The sequence below is a fragment of the Oncorhynchus nerka genome, linkage group LG1, assembly GCF_034236695.1.
Source record: "Oncorhynchus nerka isolate Pitt River linkage group LG1, Oner_Uvic_2.0, whole genome shotgun sequence".
NCBI classification, from domain to species: Eukaryota; Metazoa; Chordata; class Actinopteri; order Salmoniformes; family Salmonidae; genus Oncorhynchus; species Oncorhynchus nerka.
The window spans coordinates 39117507-39139816 of NC_088396.1; the positions used below are offsets into that span (position 1 = coordinate 39117507).

At 41.9% G+C, this 22310-nt stretch overlaps 1 protein-coding gene across 5 annotated transcripts in view; it reads right to left on the minus strand.

Moving 5' to 3' along the window:
* LOC115130065 (semaphorin-5B-like) overlaps positions 1–22310 on the minus strand; it is a 326138-nt gene that overhangs the window by 86388 nt on the left and 217440 nt on the right. For all 5 annotated transcript variants that reach the window (XM_065018604.1, XM_065018613.1, XM_065018596.1 and 2 more), the window contains exons 10-12: positions 22074–22209; positions 21303–21513; positions 20868–21075 (exon numbers count right to left, since the gene is read on the minus strand). In XM_065018604.1, the coding sequence (XP_064874676.1) occupies positions 20868–21075; positions 21303–21513; positions 22074–22209 (555 nt within the window). The remainder of the gene's footprint in view (positions 1–20867; positions 21076–21302; positions 21514–22073; positions 22210–22310) is intronic.

Here is a 22310-nt window from a genome sequence, read left to right on the forward strand (position 1 = left end):
ATATGTCATTGTTAAATACAATTATTTAATATATTTAGTCATTCTTTATTGTGAGGGGCCTAGTTTTACCCTAATACAATGGCCTGAAACTCAATTTACAGGCCACCTCAGGCTTGCAATTGACATCATGCTGGCTTGCAAAGTTCCTATTGGGACCCAGCCAGAATGGGGATATTTATACTAATCTGAAAACTGCATTCAAAATGACAGCCAGGGTTAGGAATAGTGAGATATGAGACATGAGATATGAGACAGAAACCAACAGTATAGGCTTCCGGTAGAACATAGGTGTCTGTGAAACATATGCGTTGTGCACATTCATTTGAGTTCAGATTTAACTGAGAGAGAGGAGGAGGTGGAGGCTGCTGTTAGTAATAAGTAGTAGATATCAGATATCATTTTCACTAAGGAAGGTCAGACTGTAACACCTCTGTAGGCAGTGCACCACTTAGCAAGTCACCAATAACAATAGACAACACTGCAAAGCAATATAGCTATTTGATCACTAAACAGCCACCAGGCACTGTGTCCTGTACAAAGCTGTACACAGTACTGTACACATTAGCACAACATATATTGCACAGCTGTTTCTATGGCAAACTGACAGGGCAGGGTTTGTTTCCTGCTGCAAAGAGAGCCAATATGAATAAAAAACAAACAAATTGAATAAAAACACAAATAAAAAGTGCTGTATATCCATCTGTATGTCAACTCATGCTAATAGTGGCACAGCAAATTCCCCAGTGTTAAATTAACACAAAGTGTGGACCCGTATAGACACTGAACAATGTTGAATTAACCTGCAACCTTCAGAATGACTGCCAGAGTTGGGAAGACAGAAATACGAGTCTACCTAAAGCATCTAAACTGGAACAACCATTTTAGTAACAGGTGCAAAAAAATCCAAGTAACATATTGGATTAGTTTAGAAAATGATTCTAATTTATATTTGAGAAGCATAGGATTAATGAATCCATCAATGTACATGCAAACATAGATATTGAAACAAACCATTCTTAAAATCAAGGATGGTCATGGTTTTGATTCAACTCAGTTAATTAACACCAACACTGGGGTTATTTTACACCAATGTGTGTTAATTCAACACTTACATAGTTAATTGTCATGTTTAGAGTGTAGAACCTCAAATCAAGGCCTTATGAAACCATGTCTCTGTCACTAACAAATACATTCATGGGTGGTAACTCTACAATTCACTTGAAAGGTAAGTCACTCTGGGAAATAAGGCTTTATACCAAGTGTTTTAATTCAGCGCTGTGCCAGTGTCTATACCAGTCCTCACTGTTGATTTAACACTGGATCACATGCTGTGGGGCAAACAGAACCAGTCATTCACCCACCTGGACAAACACTAATACAGTACTGACATTCATGTGGTAACAGAGCATCCTTTTCCATAGTGGGAAGGTGTCTCTGGAACAAAATGCGTAACTACACACAACTGTTCCATAAAAATGGTCATTGTGTCAAACAGAGCCAATAAGCCTCTCTCTCTCTCTCTCTCTCTCTCTCTCTCTCTCTCTCTCTCTCTCTCTCTCTCTCTCTCTCTCTCTCTCTCTCTCTATATATATATATATATATATATATATATATATATATATATATATATAGAGAGAGAGAGAGAGAGAGAGAGAGAGAGAGAGAGAGAATATACAAGGTCTGAGGTCATACAGACATTGTCATCTTACAAGAAACATGGTACAGAGTACAGAGGAAACGGACCCACTGGTTGCCCTCTAGGTTACAGAGAGCTGGCAGTCCCATCCACCAGGTGTGTAACAGGGAAGAGGCTCAAGGGTTATGCTAATTTGGTATAGAGCAGACCCAACTCACTGTTAAATTAGTCAAAACAGGAACATGATTTCAACTTCCTGGACAAAACGTTTCACTGTAATACTTAAGGTGTGAACCTAAGAAAGAAATTGAGAAACGTATCAACCAAAAACATAGAGACCGAGGATACCTGAGCCTACGCCTTCACTATGGTGTATATCTAAGACAATACAGAAATAACCTATGGAAAAAGAAGAAACAGTACGTCAGAAATCAGCTCAATGTAACTGAAGAATCCAAAGAATCTAACCACCTCTGAGAAAATGTGAACACACTAAACAAACAACAACATGAAGAATTATCTATCCAAAACAATATTTTTGGCTCTATAACAAAGAACAAAGAACAAACAGCAAAAACACATCCATGATCAAATATAAATCTTAGAATCAACTATTAAAGAACCAGAACCCAGTAGATTCTCCAATTACATTTAATGAACTACAGGACAAAATACAAACTCTCCAACCCCAAAAGGCCTGCGGTGTTGATGGTATCCTAAATGAAATGAATTCCAATTGGCTATACTTAAACTATTTAACATCATCCTCAGCTCTGGCATCTTCCCCAATATTTGAAACCAAGGACTGATCACCCTAATCCAAATTTGACCCCAATAACTACTGTGGGATATGCATCAACAGCAACCTTGGGAAAATCCTCTGCTTTATCAATAACTGCAGACTCATACATTTCCTCAGTGAAAGCGATGTACTGAGCAAATGCACACCCTAACTGCACACTCTAATTGACAAACAAAACAAAGGAAAAGTCTTCTCATGCTTGGTTGATTTAAAAAAAATACTTTTGACTCAATTTGGCATGAGGGTCTGCTATTCAAATGAATGGAAAGCAGTCTTGGGGGAAAAACATACGACATTATACAATCCATGTACACAAACAAGAAGTGTGCTGTTAAAATTGGCAAAAACACCCATTTCTTTCCACAGGGCCGTGGGGTGAGACAGGGATGCAGCTTGAGCACCACCCTCTTCAACTTATATATTAACGAATTGGTGAGGTCACTAGAACAGTCTGCAGTACCCGGCATCGCCCTACTAGAATCTGAAGTCAAATGTCTACTGTTTACTGATGATCTGGTGCTTCTGTCCCCAACCAAGGAGGGCCGACAGCAGCACCTAGATCTTCTGCACAGATTCTGTCAGAAATGGGCCCTGACAGTAAATCTCAGTAAGACAAAAATTATATTTTAAAAAAAAATGTCCAGTTGCCAGGTCCACAAATACAAATTCCATCTAGACACCCTTACCCTAGAGCACACACAAAAAACGTACCTCTGCCTAAACATCAGTCTCAGAGGTAACTTTCACAAAGCTGTGAACGATCTGAGAGACAAGGCCAGAAGGGCCTTCTACGCCATCAAAAGGAACATCAAATTTGACGTATGAATTAGGATCTGGTTAAAATGATCTAAATCAGTTATAGAACCCATATCCCTTTACAGTTGTGAGGTCTGGGGTCCGCACACCAACAAAGAATTCACAAAATTGGACAAACACCAAATTGAGACTCTGCATGCAGAATTCTGCAAAAATATCCTCTGTGTACAATGTAGAACACCAAATAATGCATGCAGAGCAGAATTAGGCCGATACCTGTTAATGATCAAAATCCAGAAAAGAGCCGTTCAATTCTATAACCACCCAAAAGGAAGCGATTCCCAAACCTTCCATTACAAAGCCATCAACTACAGAGAGATTATCCTGGAGAAGAGTCCTCTAAGCAACTGGTCCTGGGGCTCTGTTCACAAACACAAACAGAGCCCCAGGACAGCAACACAATTAGACCCAATGAAATTATGAGAAAAAAAAGGATAATTCTTTCCAATGTGTCAAGTAATTAACAAAAAAACAGCGCAAACTACAATGCTATTTGGCCCGAAAAAGAGACTACACAGTGGCAGAATACGAGCGAGAGAGAGTGAGTGATTATTGTCCTCTTTCAATAAAAGTCAGAAACAAACTGTATAGGCTTCCGGTAGAACATTGTTGTCTGTGAAACATGTGCGTTGTCCATAAACATTCAGTGCATGAGATTTAACTGAGAGCCTATGCTAAAATATAATAATGTGTAATAGGCATCTGTCCTTTCCACTTTCCTGCATGTCCTGATCCAACGTTAGCTGTCATACTGATGTTCCTGCATGGACAATCTCTCTGTCTCCTGACTACTGACTGTCGGTGCTACTGAGTCTGTGTGTACTGAATACCAACTGTGACTGCTACTGAGTCTGTGTGTACTGAATACCAACTGTGACTGCTACTGAGTCTGTGTGTACTGAATACCAACTGTGACTGCTACTGAGTCTGTGTGTACTGAATACCAACTGTGACTGCTACTGACTGAATACCAACTGTGACTGCTACTGAGTCTGTGTGTACTGAATACCAACTGTGACTGCTACTGAGGCTGTGTGTACTGAATACCAACTGTGACTGCTACTGAGGCTGGCAGATATGAGGTGGTAGGATAAAGGACAGTGTTTCCCTGGTGTGCCTTTGAAGCCCTGTGTGATTTTTCCACCATACTTTTAAATAGGCCTGGCTACCGAGGCTTCCACACTGTGTTTTAAATAGGCCTGGCTACCGAGGCTTCCCCACTGTGTTTTAAATAGGCCTGGCTACCGAGGCTTCCCCACTGTGTTTTAAATAGGCCTGGCTACCGAGGCTTCCCCACTGTGTTTTAAATAGGCCTGGCTACCGAGGCTTCCCCACTGTGTTTTAAATAGGCCTGGCTACCGAGGCTTCCCCACTGGGTTTTAAATAGGCCTGGCTACCGAGGCTTCCCCACTGGGTTTTAAATAGGCCTGGCTACCGAGGCTTCCACACTGTGATTTAAATAGGCCGAGCTACCGAGGCTTCCCCGCTGTGTTTTAAATAGGCCTGGCTACCGAGGCTTCCCCACTGTGTTTTAAATAGGCCTGGCTACCGAGGCTTCCCCACTGTGTTTTAAATAGGCCTGGCTACCGAGGCTTCCCCACTGTGTTTTAAATAGGCCTGGCTACCGAGGCTTCCGCTCCCGCTCTGCTCTCACATCTTCTCAATCCCACCTTGGTTAGTGTTCACTGATGTACCCGACGAAGATGAGTGCGTGTGCATCTGTGTGTGTATGCGTGCGTGTGTATTACTGTCGGTGACATGTGATGGAGAAAGTGGGTTAAGAAATAGCATGCTGACTCATCATATGCATGAGCTCCTCCACACACACACACAAAACAATCTCTCATACAGTAAGTTGCCCTTCATGCGCCTCAGCACACATTATTGCACAGCGAGCTGACAAAGCATGGATGCAGCTTTACTTTGGCCCAAAAAAACAGGCTGACTTTGAGGGATTGTTGTCCCCACATCCAGCAGGCAGAGAGAGTTGATTAAAAACATTAATTAAATGTTTAAGGCCTGACAAACAGAGTTCACTGTAAATCATTTCCTGTGAAATGTACAGTAAGTTACTGGCAGCAATTGGCCAGTAAGTTACTGTACTTTATTTTACAGTACAGCTACTGTCATCCCATTTACGGTAATCCATTTTACAGTACTAACATTTTTCTGTAATCTAATTTACAGTAAATTCCTGGAATTACCCATGCATGGAATTACTAATTTAGCAGGCACTCTTGTCCTTAGCAACTTGCATTCAATCAACGTTGATAAAACAAAAGCTCAAATCACAGTCAGAGCAAGTAAATCGTTTCTGTAACCATTAATACAAATGTTGTTGTAGTTAAGGACACATTGGTCTCCAAGTAATTACAATTACAACAACATATCTTATGATACAGTGCCTTCTGAAACTATTCAGACCCTTTTACATTTTCCACATTTTGTAATGTTACAGCCTTATTCTAAAATGGATTTTAAAAAATCTAAATCTCATCAATGCAATACCCAATAATGACAAATCGAAAACAGGTTTTTAAAATGTTTGCACATTTATTCAAATTAAAAACAGAAATACCTTATTTACATAATATAGAAATACCTTATTTACATATTCAGACCCTTTGCTATGAGACTCGAAATTGAGCTGGTGCATCCATTTTCCATTGATCATCCTTGAGATGTTTCCACAACTTCATTGGAGTCCACCTGTGGTAAATTCAATTGACTGGACATGATTTGGAAAGGCACACACCTGTCTATATAAGGTCCCACAGTTGACAGTGCATGTCAGAGCAAAAACCAAGCCATGAGGTCGAAGGAATTGTCAGTAGAGCTCCGAGACAGGATTGTGTTGAGGCACTGATCGGGGGAAGGGTACCTAAACATTTCTCTATGTAGTACTGTGTGCCTCCCATAGTTTGTTCTGGACTTGGGGAACTGTGAAGAGACCTACCTCGTGGCATGTCTTGTGGGGTTTGCATAGGTGTCGGAGCTGTGCGCCAGAAGTTCAAACAGACAGTCAGTCTCTCCTCCCCTTTGACCCAGGAGAGATTGACATGCATTTTATCAGGGTTGGGTAGGTTACTTTCTAAATTGTAATCCGTTACAGATACTAGTTACCAGTCAAAAACTGTAATCAGTAACGTATCTTTTGGATTACTCAAACTCAGTAACGTAATCTAATAACATTCAGTTACTTTTAGATTACTTTCCCCTTAAGAGGCATTAGAAGAAGGCAAAAGATCGATGTGGATGATGGCAGACGGAAGGGAGGGTGGTGCCGCTTTTCCTACAGATGCTGTTATTTTATCTTTAACAGGTGTACGCCGACCCCAGCTAAATAACTCATGCAAAGATTTAAAGCGCAATTGTGTGTTTTATCTCCAGTACATTGTCACGATTATCAGTTACGTAGCTGCTCTACTGATAATCTCAGTGCATCCTTGTTGGGATGACACAATCAATCTACTGCCGGAGAATTACAACACCAAACACATTGGTTCACCGTTACACAGGAGCGGACAGTACACAGCATCCCATAATGTTCTGAATAATGGCCAAGTCTACCTCGCTCCCTATTCCACTGAACTGTTTATGAGTAACAAACACAAGTCCAACATTTATCGGAAACTGTTAAACTACCAATCCACTATCCAATTTGACTCTCCAAACATATCCAAGTCGCTATACGCGATCCCTGACTCTGCCCCTAATCAAAACGGCCCAAAACCAGCTGTCAGAAAACACCGAAGATTTTACTTTTTTTCAATGTGTCATTCATTCTCAAGTCATCTGGGACCCACGAGCTAAGCCCAAGGGACTACTAGGGGGGCACTATAACATTCGTAGTGTCATTCCAAAAAGTGATCAAATTCAACATCTTCTCACAGGCTCCAACCTTGACTTCCTCTGCCTTTCAGAGACATGGCTCCATAAAAACTCTCCATATTGATTGTGCCTGGCTACAATGTTTTCAGGAGAGACAGGATTGAAGGAAGAGGAGGGGGTGTGATGATTTACATTAAAGAACATTCCGATGTAAACAAATTGTGTGGTCATGTGATAATGAACTAGACTGTATTGGCCTAAACATTACACTGTTTCTCCAAATGTCTCTCACCCTTATTGGAATGTATAGACCACTTTCCACCAAACGTGTGTTGTTTGAAAAGTGTAATAACATGCTTAGGGAATGTCATTTTGGGAAAGAGGTCATCTTAATGGGAGATTTTAACATTAATTATGAAGACAAGTCTTGTAGGAAAACTCTCAAGTGGATCTCTAATACATTTGACCTTACACAGCTAGTTAAAGGGCCTACCAGGGTGACTTATTGCTCTAAAACACAGATTGATCTGGTGTTCAGTAATAAACCAGAGAGTGACTAAATCATTCAATATGGTTACTGGGCTATGTGATCATAATCTGACACTTGTAGTCAGAAAGCTTTCTAAGAACAGGTTTAACCTCTCTACTGTTAGAAAGCCTGATCAACTCAGATTACCTAAGAGTGAATTAAATTATTTTGAAAACACAAAGATGGGAAATAACTGGAATGATCTCTTGTCCTATACAGACGTGGAAGCTGATAGGGTTTTCTATCCACAATCCAGACTACAAATAAATGGCTTCCTAAAGAAAATCAAATCCAAACGTGGCCAAAAGAGCACTCTTCCTTGGCTAAATGGAGAAATCTGGAAACTGATGAAAGAACGAGATCATGCTCTAAAAACCTCCCTGAAGTCCAAATTAGACCATGACAGATGTAGGTTTACCATGTTGACAAATAAGGTCATGAAAGAAATCAGACAGGCCAAGGCAAACTTTTTTATTAACATAATTGGTGAAGCAAAGGGAAATTCTAAATTGATCTGGGAGAATCTAAAAAAGTTAACAGGGAAAGACCTGCAAAAACACTGCAAAAAGACTAGAAATCATGGTGAATGACAATCTGACACAGGATGCAGTCGAAATAGCAATAGCCTTCAGGGTACTGACACAGAACTCCTCCACTGGTTTCTTGGGCTCAGTGCTAGTGAATGACACTCAACCTGTCTTCCTCATAAGGAAGGTTTCTGAGTCAGAGGTGAACAAGGTGATTAGCTCACTAAAGACCTCTAAAGCCAAATATGTGTTTGGGCTGGACTCTACCTTTCTTAAAAACTACAGAGTCACTCACTGGCCCCATTACTAAGGTCGCCAATATATCTATTGGTCAGGGGGTGTTTCCAAGGGTCTGGAAGTCGGCCATAATAACTTCCATCTTTAAATCAAATCAAATCTAATTTTATTTGTCACATACACATGGTTAGCAGATGTTAATGCGAGTGTTGCGAAATGCTTGTGCTTCTAGTTCCGACAATGCAGTAATAGAGTAATCTAACCTAACAATTTCACAACAACTATCTTATGCGACAACTACCAAGTGTTATGGGATGAAGAATATGTACATAAAAATATATGAATGAGTGATGGTACAGAACGGCATAGGCAAGATGCAGTAGATGGTATCGAGTACAGTACATACATATGAGGTGAGTAATGTATGGTATGTAAACATATAAAAGTGGCATTGTTTAAAGTGGCTAGTGATACATGTATTACATAAAGATGGCAAGATGCAGTAGATGGTATAGAGTAAAGTATATACATATGAGATGAGTAATGTAGGGTATGTAAACATTATATTAAGTAGCATTGTTTAAAGTGGCTAGTGATACATTTTTTACATCAATATTTCCATTATTAAAGTGGCTGGAGTTGAGTCAGTATGTTGGCAGCAGCCACTCAATGTTAGTGGTGGCTGTTAAACAGTCTGATGGCCTTGAGATAGAAGCTGTTTTTCAGTCTCTCGGTCCCTGCTTTGATGCACCTGTACTGACCTCGCCTTCTAGATGATAGCGGGGTGAACAGGCAGTGGCTCGGGTGGTTGTTGTCCTTGATGATCTTTATGGCCTTCCTGTGACATCGGGTGGTGTAGGTGTCCTGGAGTGCAGGTAGTTTGGCCCCGGGGATGCGTTGTGCAGACCGCACTACCCTCTGTAGAGGTTGCCGTACCAGGCGGTGACACAGCCCGACAGGATGCTCTCGATTGTGCATCTGTAAAAGTTTGTGAGTGCTTTTGGTGACAAGACAAATTTCTTCAGCCTCCTGCGGTTGAAGAGGCGCTGCTGCGCCTTCTTCACCACGCTGTCTGTGTGGGTGGACCAATTCAGTTTGTCCGTGATGTGTACGCCTGACACAACACTCCAAGGGCCCTCACCTCCTCCCTGTAGGCCATCTCGTCGTTGTTGGTAATCAAGCCTACCACTGTAGTGTCATCTGCAAACTTGATGATTGAGTTGGAGGTGTGCATGGCCACACAGTCGTGGGTGAACAGGGTGTACAGGAGCGGGCTCAGAACGCACCCTTGTGGGGCCCCAGTGTTGAGGATTAGCAGGATGTTCAGCGACATGTTGTTACCTACCCTCACCACCTGGGGGCGGCCCATCAGGAAGTCCAGTATCCAGTTGCATAGGGCGGGGTGGTCTCGAGCTTGATGACGAGTTTGGAGGGTACTATGGTGCTAAATGCTGAGCTGTAGTCGACCTGCATTCTCACATAGGTATTCCTCTTGTCCAGATGGGTTAGGGCAGTGTGCAGTGTGGTTGCGATTGTGTCGTCTGTGGACCTATTGGTGCGGTAAGCAAATTGGAGTGGGTCTAGGGCAGACATGGGCAAACTACGGCCCGCGGGCCACATACGGCCCGTTAGGCTTTTTAATCCGGCCCGCCGAACTTGTCCAAATTATAGTAAAAACCTCCTTTTTTCCCCTTTCCCTGCAATGCCCACGTTTCCCCAATAGATGGCGCACTCAAAACACATTGACCGTTGTTGGAGTGGCGCGTATTTCTCTTTATTTCACTTTAATTTTCACTTCGTTTCACGTCACCATTAACCTCTTGCCTCTAGTTGGGACGCTTGCGTCCCAACTAGAGCTCTGGAAATGCAAATGTGCTACGCTAAATGCTAATAGTATTAGTTAAAACTCAAAAGTTCATTAAAATACACATGCAGGGTATAAAATTAAAGCTACACTCGTTGTGAATCCAGGCAACAAGTCAGATTTTTAAAATGCTTTTCGGCGACAGCATGAGAAGCTATTATCTGATAGCATGCACCAATACACTACAACAGAAAAGCACAGCAGGGGACGTAAACAAAATAATTAGCATTTCGGCATTACACAAACCGCACAATAAAATAGAAAACAGTCATTACCTTTCACCATCTTCTTTGTTGGCCCTCCTAGATGTCCCATAAACACTATTGGGTCTTTATTTCGATTAAATCGGGCCATATAAAGCCAAGATATCGTTATATGTAGACTGTGTGATAAACGAAAAAAACAGCGATTTCACAACGTAACGTCATTTTTAAAATTCAAAAAGTAGACGATAAACTTTCACAAAACACTTCGAAATACGTTTGTAATGCTACTTTAGGTATTAGTAAACGTTAATAAGCGATAAAAATCATCCGTAGGCGATGTAAATATCATGAGCTGTCGTCTTGGAAAAAATTTCAGGAGAGAGCTCTTCCGGAATGATCTGGGCGGAGACCGGAGGTAAGCGGTGCCCCTCTTTCGGTTCAACCAAGAATCAAAGATGATTAAATTCACAAGATACTCGACAACATGGGGATGCTGTGGGAGTTGAATGCTCGGTCTTATCTAATTCGGCTCACTGTTAACAATTGCTTGAAGTGGCGCAAGGATATTTATTTCCATTTTCTGTGATCAGGTTTTCCTGCGCTTTCCGATGTAACACACGTTATGTAATAGCCACAGTCGTGATTTAACCAGTTTTAAAAACGTCCGAGAGTTTCCTATCCACACATTCTAACCATATGAACGTACTATATTCCTGGCATGAGTAGCAGGGCGCTGAAATGTTGCGCGATTTTTAACAAAATGTTCAAAAAAGTAGAGGGTAGGAGCAACAGGTTAAGCCCTTCTGTGAAAATGAGCGGACCAAAGAGAAGGAAAGTGGACAGCGAATGCCGAGTGTTTAATAAGGAGTGGACAACAAAATACTTCTTCACTGAAGTCCGATCAACGGCTGTATGTCTGATATGCCAAGAAGCTGTTGCGGTTTTCAAAGAGTACAATATCAGCCGTCACTTTGCCACGAAGCATGCAAACTATGCTAGCAAGCAGTCAACACAAGAACGGGCGGCTACTGCTCAGAGGTTGGCAGCTAATTTACAGAGTCAACAGAACTTTTTTCACCGACAAACTGCAATTCAAGAGTCAAGTACCAAGGCAAGTTATTTGCTGGCATTCAAATTAGCAAAGGCTAGCAAGCCTTTCTCCGAAGGCGAGTTTTTGAAAGAGTGCATGGTAGAGACAGCAGGTCTCTTGTGTCCGGAGAGCAAAGCCAAGTTTGAAAAAATCAGTTTAGCACGCAGGACAGTGACTCGCCGCGTGGAACTGATTGACGAAGATATAGTCAGCGAGTTAAACAAAAAGGCGGAGTCCTTTAAGTTATATTCACTAGCACTGGATGAAAGTAACGACATAAAAGACACTGCTCAGCTCCTAATTTTTATCCGAGGGATTAACGACAGTTTTGAGATAACGGAGGAGCTTTTGAGCATGGAATCACTGAAAGGGAAAACGCGAGGAGAGGACTTATATGAACAGGTGTCTGCTGTCATCGAGAGAATGAAGCTACCTTGGAGTAAACTTGCCAATGTCACCACGGATGGATCGCCAAATTTAACTGGAAAAAACATCGGGCTGCTGAAAAGAATCCAGGATAAAGTGAAAGAAGAAAACCCTGACCAGGATGTTATTTTACTTCACTGCATCATTCATCAGGAGTCTCTGTGTAAGTCTGTATTGCAGCTTAATCACGTCGTGGATCCAGTTGTAAAACTTGTTAACTTCATACGAGCAAGGGGACTTAATCATCGTCAGTTCATTACGTTCCTGGAAGAAACTAATGCGGATCACCAGGACCTAATTTACCACTCTCGCGTCCGCTGGTTAAGTTTGGGGAAAGTGTTTCAACGAGTCTGGGAGCTCAAAGATGAGATTCGCTCATTTTTTAATTTAATGGGGAAATCCGACGAATTCCCCGAGCTGAGCGACACAAACTGGCTTTGTGACTTTGCGTTTGCTGTGGACATATTTTCACACATGAATGAGCTGAACGTGAAGCTACAGGGGAAAGATCAGTTTGCGCACGACATGTACACAAATGTGAGAGCCTTCAAATCCAAGCTGGTTTTATTCTCCAGGCAAATGTCAAACAAATCTTTTGCACATTTCCCCACACTAGCCGTGCAGAAAGAGGCCGCCCGAAATGCGAAGAAATACTGCAAATCACTGGACGATCTGCACAGAGAATTTTGCCGTCGGTTCTGTGATTTTGAAAAAATTGACAAGTCACTTCAACTGGTGTCCTGTCCCCTGTCACAAGACCCCGAATCAGCACCGCAGGAGCTGCAATTGGAACTGATCGATCTTCAGTCTGACTCCGTCTCAAAGGAGAAGTTCAAGTCTCTTAAACTGAATGACTTTTACGCTTCACTTAACGAGACCGCGTTTCCAAACCTCCGGAGGACGGCGCAGAAGATGCTGGTGTTGTTTGGCTCGACCTACGTGTGTGAGCAGACGTTTAGCGTCATGAAAATCAACAAAGCCCATCACAGATCCAAGTTAACTGACCAACACCTCAGATCTGTCCTGAGAATTGCCACAACAAAACTAACTCCAGACTTTGATGCACTGGCAAAAAAGGGAGACCAACAACACTGTTCCCACTGAAATGGTGAGTTTTTCTGCTGTGTTATGCAAAAATGCATATGGAAAGTTTGGAAGTGCGTCTTTTAATTAAGAGCAATGCGCATTTACGCACAGCAGCGGTACAGTAGCTTAATTAACACACCGCACATCGCTCTTAATTTAAATTTAAATTTTCAGCTGCAGGTAGGATATTTAATACAGCCTATGTCTGTGTGCTTGGCAACGATACACGTGTACTGTTTGCGCGTGAAGGCGAGGGCGTCCGTGGCGAGTTTGTAGAGCGCGCGGTCAGGACAATCCATCCATGATTTTGCGGAGTTTAACACAAGTAGATATTATTGAGCTTGAGTATTTCGTTGTGTAATAATATGTTTTGAATGTTGAAAGTGATTCCATTTTTCAATAAATGTTGATTTCTTTAACTTTGCACCTTCGATTGAAACTTATTAAAAACAGACGCAATCTTGATAAATCACAGTGCATATGTTATTTTAATCTATTTACATTTCCTCCTCCCAGTATCTGCGAAATAGTATGTAAATGCCATATCTTGCATATTCCTTGAGACAAATTTATTAACTGATAAGGGCTATTTTTCACATTTGAAAGACAGTTAATAAATTGGGTTGTAGTGTTCTTACTGTGCTATGAGGTTTGCACACACTACATTTAATGCTTTAGTATATCCGGCCCAAACACTCCCTCCAAATGCTCCTGGCCCGGCCCCTCTGTCAAATTTTAGAACCCATTGTGGCCCGCGAGTCAAAAAGTTTGCCCACCCCTGGTTTAGTCTGTCTGGGAGCAAGACGTTCTGGTCCGTGACGGGGCTGGTTTTCTTTTTGTAATTCGTGATCGACTGTAGACCCTGCCACATGCCTCTTGTTTCTGAGCCGTTGAATTGCAACTCTACGTTGTCTCTATACTGACGCTTAGCTTGTTTGAGCGTGGGAGCTTCCTGTTTTAGTCTCTGTCTATAGGCAGGCAGCAACAAAATGGAGTCGTGGTCAGCTTTTCCAAAAGGAGGGTGGGAGAGGGCCTTATATGCGTCGCGGAAATAAGAATAACAATGAGCCAGGGTTTTACCAGCGCTGGTAGCACAATCGATATGCTGATAGAATTTAGGGAGTCTTGTTTTCAGATTAGCCTTGTTAAAATTCCCAGCTACAATGAATGCAGCCTCAGGATATGTGGTTTCCAGTTTACATAGAGTCAAATTAAGTTCATTCAGGGCCATCGATGTGTCTGCTTGGGAGGGAATATATGCGGCTGTGATTATAATCGAAGATAATTATTTTTGGTAGATAATGCGGTCGACATTGGATTGTGAGGAATTCTAAATCAGGTGAATAGAAGGACTTCAGTTCCTGTATGTTATTATGATCACACCACATCTGGTTAATCATAAGGCATACCCCCCCGCCCCTCTTCTTACCAGAAAGATGCTTGTTTCTGTCGGCGCGATGTGTGAAGAAACCAGCTGGCTGTACCGTCTCGAGTGAGCCATGTTTCCGTGAAGCAAAGAACATTACAGTCTCTTATGTCTCTCTGGAATGCTACCCTTGCTCTGATTTCATCAACCTTGTTGTCAAGAGACTGGACATTGGCAAGTATTATGCTCGGGAGCGGTGCGTGATCTGCCTGTTTCCGGAGCCTGACCAGAAGAACACTTCGTCTGCCCCTTTTACGGCGTCGTTGTTTTGATTCGCCGGCTGGGATCCGATCCATTGTGCTGGGTGGTGGGCAAAACAGAGGATCCACTTTGGGAAAGTCATATTCCTGGTCATAACGATGGTGAGTTGACGTGGCTCTTATATCCAGTAGTTCCTCCCGACTGTATGTAATAAAACCTAAGATTACCTGGGGTGCCAATGTAAGAAATAAAGGTAAAAAAACAAAATACTACATAGTTTCCTAGGAACGCGAAGTGAGGTGGCCATCTCTGTCGGCGCCGGAAGTAGAATCGGGTGACCCTGCTGACGTTAGTAACTACAGGCCTATTAGTATACTACATGTGGTGTCAAAGGTTGTTGAAAAGTATGTAGCAGAACAACTGATTGCCCACCTCAACAACAGCTCCTTCACATTACACTCCATACAGTTTGGCTTCAAAGCAAAACACTCCAAAGAAATGGCCAACTGCTTTGTTATGGAAAATGTGAGGTCCAAGATGGACAAAGGGGGCATTGTTGGGGCTGTGTTTCTGGACCTAAGGAAGACTTTTGATACTGTTAACCACAAAGTTCTCATCACAATATTGTCAAAGTTAAACTTTTCCCCGATGCCTTGAAATGGATGAAATCATACCTTGAAGGCAGAAGAACTCAGTGTGTCAGAGTGAGTAATGAGCTGTTGCCCACTCTTAGCTATGATGTGGGCGTGCCCCAAGGGTCAATACTGGGGCCCCTCCTTTTCAGCCTGTACATGAATGATCTGCCTTTTGTCTGTACTGGGTCTGAAGTTCAAATGTATGCAGATGATACAGTGATATATGATATACAGTGGGGAGAACAAGTATTTGATACACCGCCGATTTTGCAGGTTTTCCTACTTACAAAGCATGTAGAGGTCTGTAATTTTTATCATAGATACACTTCAACTGTGAGAGACGGAATCTAAAACAAAAATCCAGAAAATCACATTGCATGATTTTTAAGTAATTCATTTGCATTTTATTGCATGACATAAGTATTTGATACATCAGAAAAGCAGAACTTAATATTTGGTACAGAAACCTTTGTTTGCAATTACAGAGATCATACATTTTCTGTAGTTCTTGACCAGGTTTGCACACACTGCAGCAGGGATTTTGGCCCACTCCTCCATACAAACCTCCAGATCCTTCAAGTTTCGGGGCTGTCGCTGGGCAATACGGACTTTCAGCTCGCTCCAAAGATTTTCTATTGGGTTCAGGTCTGGAGACTGGCTAGGCCACTCCAGGACCTTGAGATGCTTCTTATGGAGCCACTCCTTAGTTGCCCTGGCTGTGTGTTTCGGGTCGTTGTCATGCTGGAAGACCCAGCCACGACCCATCTTCAATGCTCTTACCGAGGGAAGGAGGTTGTTGGCCAAGATCTCGTGATACATGGCCCCATCCATCCTCCGCTCAATACGGTGCAGTCGTCCTGTCCCCTTTGCAGAAAAGCATCCCCAAAGAATGATGTTTCCATCTCCATGCTTCACGGTTGGGATGGTGTTCTTGGGGTTGTACTCATCCTTCTTCTTCCTCCAAACACAGCGAGTGGAGTTTAGACCAAAAAGCTCTATTTTTGTCTCATCAGACCACACAACCTTCTCCCATTCCTCCTCTGGATCATCCAGATGGTCATTGGCAAACTTCAGACGGGCCTGGACATGCGCTGGCTTGAGCAGGGGGACCTTGCGTGCGCTGCAGGATTTTAATCCATGACGGTGTAGTGTGTTACTAATGGTTTTCTTTGAGACTGTGGTCCCAGCTCTCTTCGGGTCATTGACCAGGTCCTGCCGTGTAGTTCTGGGCTGATCTCTCACCTTCCTCATGATCATTGATGCCCCACGAGGTGAGATCTAGCATGGAGCCCCAGACCGAGGGTGATTGACCGTCATCTTGAACTTCCTCCATTTTCTAATAATTGCGCCAACAGTTGTTGCCTTCTCACCAAGCTGCTTGCCTATTGTCCTATATAGGCTTCCATTAATTAAAGAACACCCTCTGTGTTATGTTAGACAGATAACTCTTTATCCACAATATAGCACTACACATGTCGTTAGTAAAGGTTGAAAAAAGTAAAGGATCTAGACAGCTGCCCTGGGGAATTCCTGATTCTACCTGGATTATGTTGGAGAGGCTTCTATTAAAGAACACCCTCTGTGTTCTGTTAGACAGGTAACTCTTTATCCACAATATAGCACTACACATGTCGTTAGTAAAGGTTGAAAAAAGTAAAGGATCTAGACAGTTGCCCTGGGGAATTCCTGATTCTATCTGGAATATGTTGGAGAGGCTTCTATTAAAGAACACCCTCTGTGTTCTGTTAGACAGGTAACTCTTTATCCACAATATAGCACTACACATGTCGTTAGTAAAGGTTGAAAAAAGTAAAGGATCTAGACAGTTGCCCTGGGGAATTCCTGATTCTATCTGGATTATGTTGGAGAGGCTTCTATTAAAGAACACCCTCTGTGTTCTGTTAGACAGGTAACTCTTTACCCACAATATAGCACTACACATGTCGTTAGTAAAGGTTGAAAAAAGTAAAGGATCTAGACAGTTGCCCTGGGGAATTCCTGATTCTATCTGGATTATGTTGGAGAGGCTTCTATTAAAGAACACCCTCTGTGTTCTGTTAGACAGGTAACTCTTTATCCACAATATAGCAGGGGGTGTAAAGTCATAACACATTGGTTTTTCCACCAGCAGACTATGATCAATAATGTCAAAAGCCACAATGAAGTCTAACAAAACAACCCCCACAATATTTTTATCATCAATTTCTCTCAGCCAATCATCAGTCAATTGTACAAGTGCTGTGCTTGTTGAATGTCCTTTCCTATAAGCGTGCTGAAAGTTGGTTGTCAATTTGTTTACTGTAAAAATAGCATTGTATCTGGTCAAACACATTTTTTCCCTTAAGTTTACTAAGGGTTGGTAACAGGCTGATTGGTTGGCTATTTTTTTTACTAGGCAGTTCAGTTAAGAACACATTCTTATTTACAATGACGGCCTAGAAACAGTGGGTTAACTGCCTTGTTCAGGGGTAGAACGCCAGATTTTTACCTTGTCAGCTCAGGGATTTGATCTTGCAACCTTTCAGTTACTAGTCTAACACTCTAACCACTAGGCTACTTGCCACCACTTTATTTGGCCCAGTAAAGGGGGCTTTACTATTCTTAGGTAGCAGAATTACCTTTGCTTCCCTCCAGACCTGTGGGCACACACTTTCTAGTGGGCTTCAATTGAAAATATGGAAAATAGGAGGAGTAATATCATCTGCTATTATCCTCAGTAATTTTTCATCCAGATTATCAGACCCCGGGGCTTGACATGGTTGATATACAATCATTTATTCACCTCTTCCACACTCACTTTACAGAATTCAAAATTACAATGCTTGTCTTTCATAATTTGGTCAGATATATTTCGATGTGTAGTGTCACCATTTGTTGCCTAACATGCTGACCAAACCGCACGCGTGTGCGTGTCCAAGTTGATTTTATTCACCCACACCAGAAGCGATCAGGACACGCAGATTGAAATATCAAAACTCTGAACCAATTATATTGATTTGGGGACAGGTCAAAAAGCATTAACCACTTATAGTAATTTAGCTAGCTAGCTTGTTGTTGCTAGCTAATTTGTCCTGGTATATAAACATTGGGTTGTTTTATCTGAAATGCACAAGGTCCTCTACTCTGACAATTAATCCACAGCTAAAACGGTAAAACAAATGTGTTTCTCGTCATCTCTCCTCCTTCCTTCAGATTCTTTTTCTTCTTTGGACTTTATATTGTGGTTGGCAACCAACTTTACAGCATTACTACAACCAACCGGAGTGTGGACCTAAGTTTATCTTTCAATCCCACACATGGGTTTATGCTCCTAAACACCAATGAGGAGATGGGAGAGGCTGGACTTGCAGCGTGTTGAATGTCACAAATAGAACCAATTTCTATTTTAGTGCCTGGCCACGCAGACGCCCGCTGACGTGTCTGAGCAGTGTGGGTGCAATGATTGAGTAACATGTATGCATACATTTATTTTGCGACGCGAGCGATGTGGTCATTAAAGTCGTTGTCAATATCAGTCGATTTTGTGATGAATGAGCCATCCGATTCAATGAATGATGGAGCTGAGTTTGCCTTTTCCCCAAAAATGTCATTTAAGGTGCTCAAAAGCTTTTTACTATTATTCCTTATGTAATTTGTCTTTGTTTCATAGAGTAGTTTCTTCTTCTTTTTATTCAGTTTAGTCACATGATTTCTCAATTTGCAATATGTTTGTCAATCAGTTGTGTAGCCAGACTTATTTGCTATTCCTTTTGCCTCATCCATCTCAACCATACAATTTTTCAATTCCTCATCAATCCATGGGGATTTAACAGTTTTTACAGTCATTTTCTTAATGGGTGCGTGCTTATTAGTAACTGGAATAAGCAATTTCAAAAGGGTGTCAAGTGCAGTGTCTGTTTGCTTTTCATTACACACCACCGACCAACAAATATTCTTTACATCAACAACTATAACACGAAATCACTACAAAACTTCAGTCTTCTTCACCTGCAAGATCGTCTGAGTCCAACCATCCTGACAGCTAATGAACCCGAGGAGAATTCTGTCTGTAATGAGTCCCTTTTGTGGGGAACAACTCATTCTGATTGGCTGGGCCTAGCTCGGCCTTTGCCCTCCCATGCCCACATATGGCTTCGCCTTTGCCCAGTCATGTGAAATCCATAGATCAGGGTCTAATGAATTTATTTAAAGTGATTGATTTCCTTATATGAACTGTAACTCAGTAAAATCTTTGAAATGGTTGCATGTTGCGTTTATATCTTTGTTCAGTCTACATTTAATTGTTATAGAACTACTACCTCATATCACTTAAATTGGTACAGGACTCTCAACAACAAATATAGCCACTTCCAAAGCACGCCTTAAAATATGTTACTGAGGCAGTGATTCTTTCTCCTCCCACAATATTTCTACGCAATGCACCATCATTTACAGTATGCTGCAGTAAATATATAGCAAAACAGCAGTATAGTACTTTATTGCTGAATTGTATTGAAAATAAAATCAGCAACTGCTAATAGTGAATATTTAACTATGTATTACAGCATACCAACTGATATTTGGTGTTTTATATAATATTCACTTTAAGCCTTAACAAAAGCTTAACTACTACATATGACTTACATTGGTACTGCACAAGACACATCTGAAAATATGTTAATAAGTAAGAAACAACAATACCCTGCATCCACTAGTGTTTAAAAGGTTTTTGGTGCTCCAAACATTTTACTGGATTTGGAATAAGAGTAAATCACTGGCAGCAATTGGCTTGCAAGTTACTGTAGAATTTCAAAACAGGGTTTAAAGTATTTCTAAAAGAAAGTATATTACAATGTTATGTGGGGGTACAGAATTCTCACCCACAGGTGTAACAAATATAGTCTCTTATAAGCCACACCTTAAAATATGTTCATGAGCCAGAGACTCCTTCCCCGCCTACTAACATTTTCCCACAATGCATCATAATTAAGACTGTAAAAAATATATGGTATTTTACTGTGCATTCTAAGGTGTTTTACTGTTGAAATTACAGAAAGGTCTTACGGTGTGCTGTAAAACAAATGTATGGTACTTTACTGTGCATCGTACGCTAATCTACTGTTTTCCGTTTACACAGTATCATACTGTTGATTAATACAGTAAGTTACTGATACAATTACAAAAAAATACAATTACAACTTGCCTTCATTTCATATAGCCGAAAACCTTTAAATGCTATATTTAAACTAACTACTTTAAATATAGCATTTAAGGAAAATACATATGCAGACCTGTTTATAGGTTTTCGGCTATATGAAAGGAAGGCAAGTTGTTTCCAAGTAAGCAATAAACAACACTCTGTACATTTTTATGGAAGTTTACAGAAACTATACAGAAACTATACTGAAACGCGGAGATGTGATAGAGAATGTGTAATAATCCCCAATTTGAGGAACTCACGTCTCAGTCATGAAGTTGCAGCTTTTCCTAACATGTACTCTCCTATACGTTTGGGTTTGTTGGCCTGTTTGGCTTTTTGTGTACTTGTACAAATTGTAAAAATGTAAGAAACTCACGTCTCAGTCTTGTAGTTGGAGCATCTCTCCAATGGAATCTTCAGAACTCTGTTGTTGAGTCCTACAAACAGTGACCTATCACTGTGAAGGATTTGCAGGTTCAGGATTGGCTCCCGCACCCCAGGGGGGAGGAGCTGGATCTCCTCCAGGTAACACCCCTGAAGGCTCTTATTGGTGGTGGCCAGGGCCTTCAGGATGGTGCCGTATTCTGATTGGAGGAGAGAGGAGGAAGAGGACGATGAGAATTTGTTGGATTGTACTGTATACAGTCAGGTCATGTGGTTAGGGAACACTCAGGGTCCTATAATAGGTCAATAGAACGTCCTTTGGATAGACAGCTAGCGAAGGGTGCCGGCATTGATTGATTACTTAATTGGTTTATGATTGATTATTGGGTCTAACCTATTGACCTTGACATTTGAACTCTGTGCTGACCTGTGCCGATGTACATGACGTGGTAGAGGGTGTCGTGACCCTGTACGATGTCCACTACCAGCCTGGAGAAGCGCACATCGTCCTGCATGACCAAGGGGTCCACAGAGACGGGCTGCACCACGTCGTTCATCAGGTACAGCCGCTGGGCGTCCTGGAGGCTGCGCTCCGTCAGACCATCGTTAGGACCCCCGTCATCATCTATGGTCCCACACTAAGGAGGGGTGGAGGAGCGGTGGGAGAGGCGGGCGAGAGAGAGAGAGAGAGAGAGAGAGAGAGAGAGAGAGAGAGAGAGAGAGAGAGAGAGAGAGAGAGAGAGAGAGAGAGAGCGCTACATAATGAAAATGAAAAATGCCTCATGTTCACAGTCATTATTGTTTTGATTAAATTAATACTACGTCTCAGGCTGTGGTCATTTCATTCTCCTTTTGTTCTTTAGTAATCACACTTACTCACACCTACAAGATAATGACTGTTACATTGTAATGACTGTTACAATGTAATGACTGTTACAATGTAATGACTGTTGTTGGGCTAAACAACATCTCTGGATCTGGCACGCTACAGCAACAATATGCTCCTTAAATGCCATTATTGAATACTGGATGACATTAATTTCTTCATAAAGCTACGGTTGCATTTCTTAAATGATGTGGGCTATGTGATGCATGATCCCTAGTTCTTATATCAAATGCCTCCTAGATGCAGTGTCCTTTTGTCCTGGTTCTGGGGATACACAGGGTGGGCAGGACTACCCTCCAGACCAGCACTAACCTGGAAGTTGGGGATGGGGTTGGGGGTGGGCAGCCAGGTAGAGCGGGGGTTCTCCTGGGAACGGAAGGGCCCGTTGAAGGCCTGGGTGATGGAGCTAAGGTTAAATGCACACACTGCAGATGCTGCTATACTGTTCCTGTAGGACAGACAGAGAAAGGAGAGATAGGAGGGAGGCAGAGGGAGAGTTTGTGTGTGAGAGAGAGCGAGAGAGAGAGAGAGAGAAAATGGGGAAAAGAG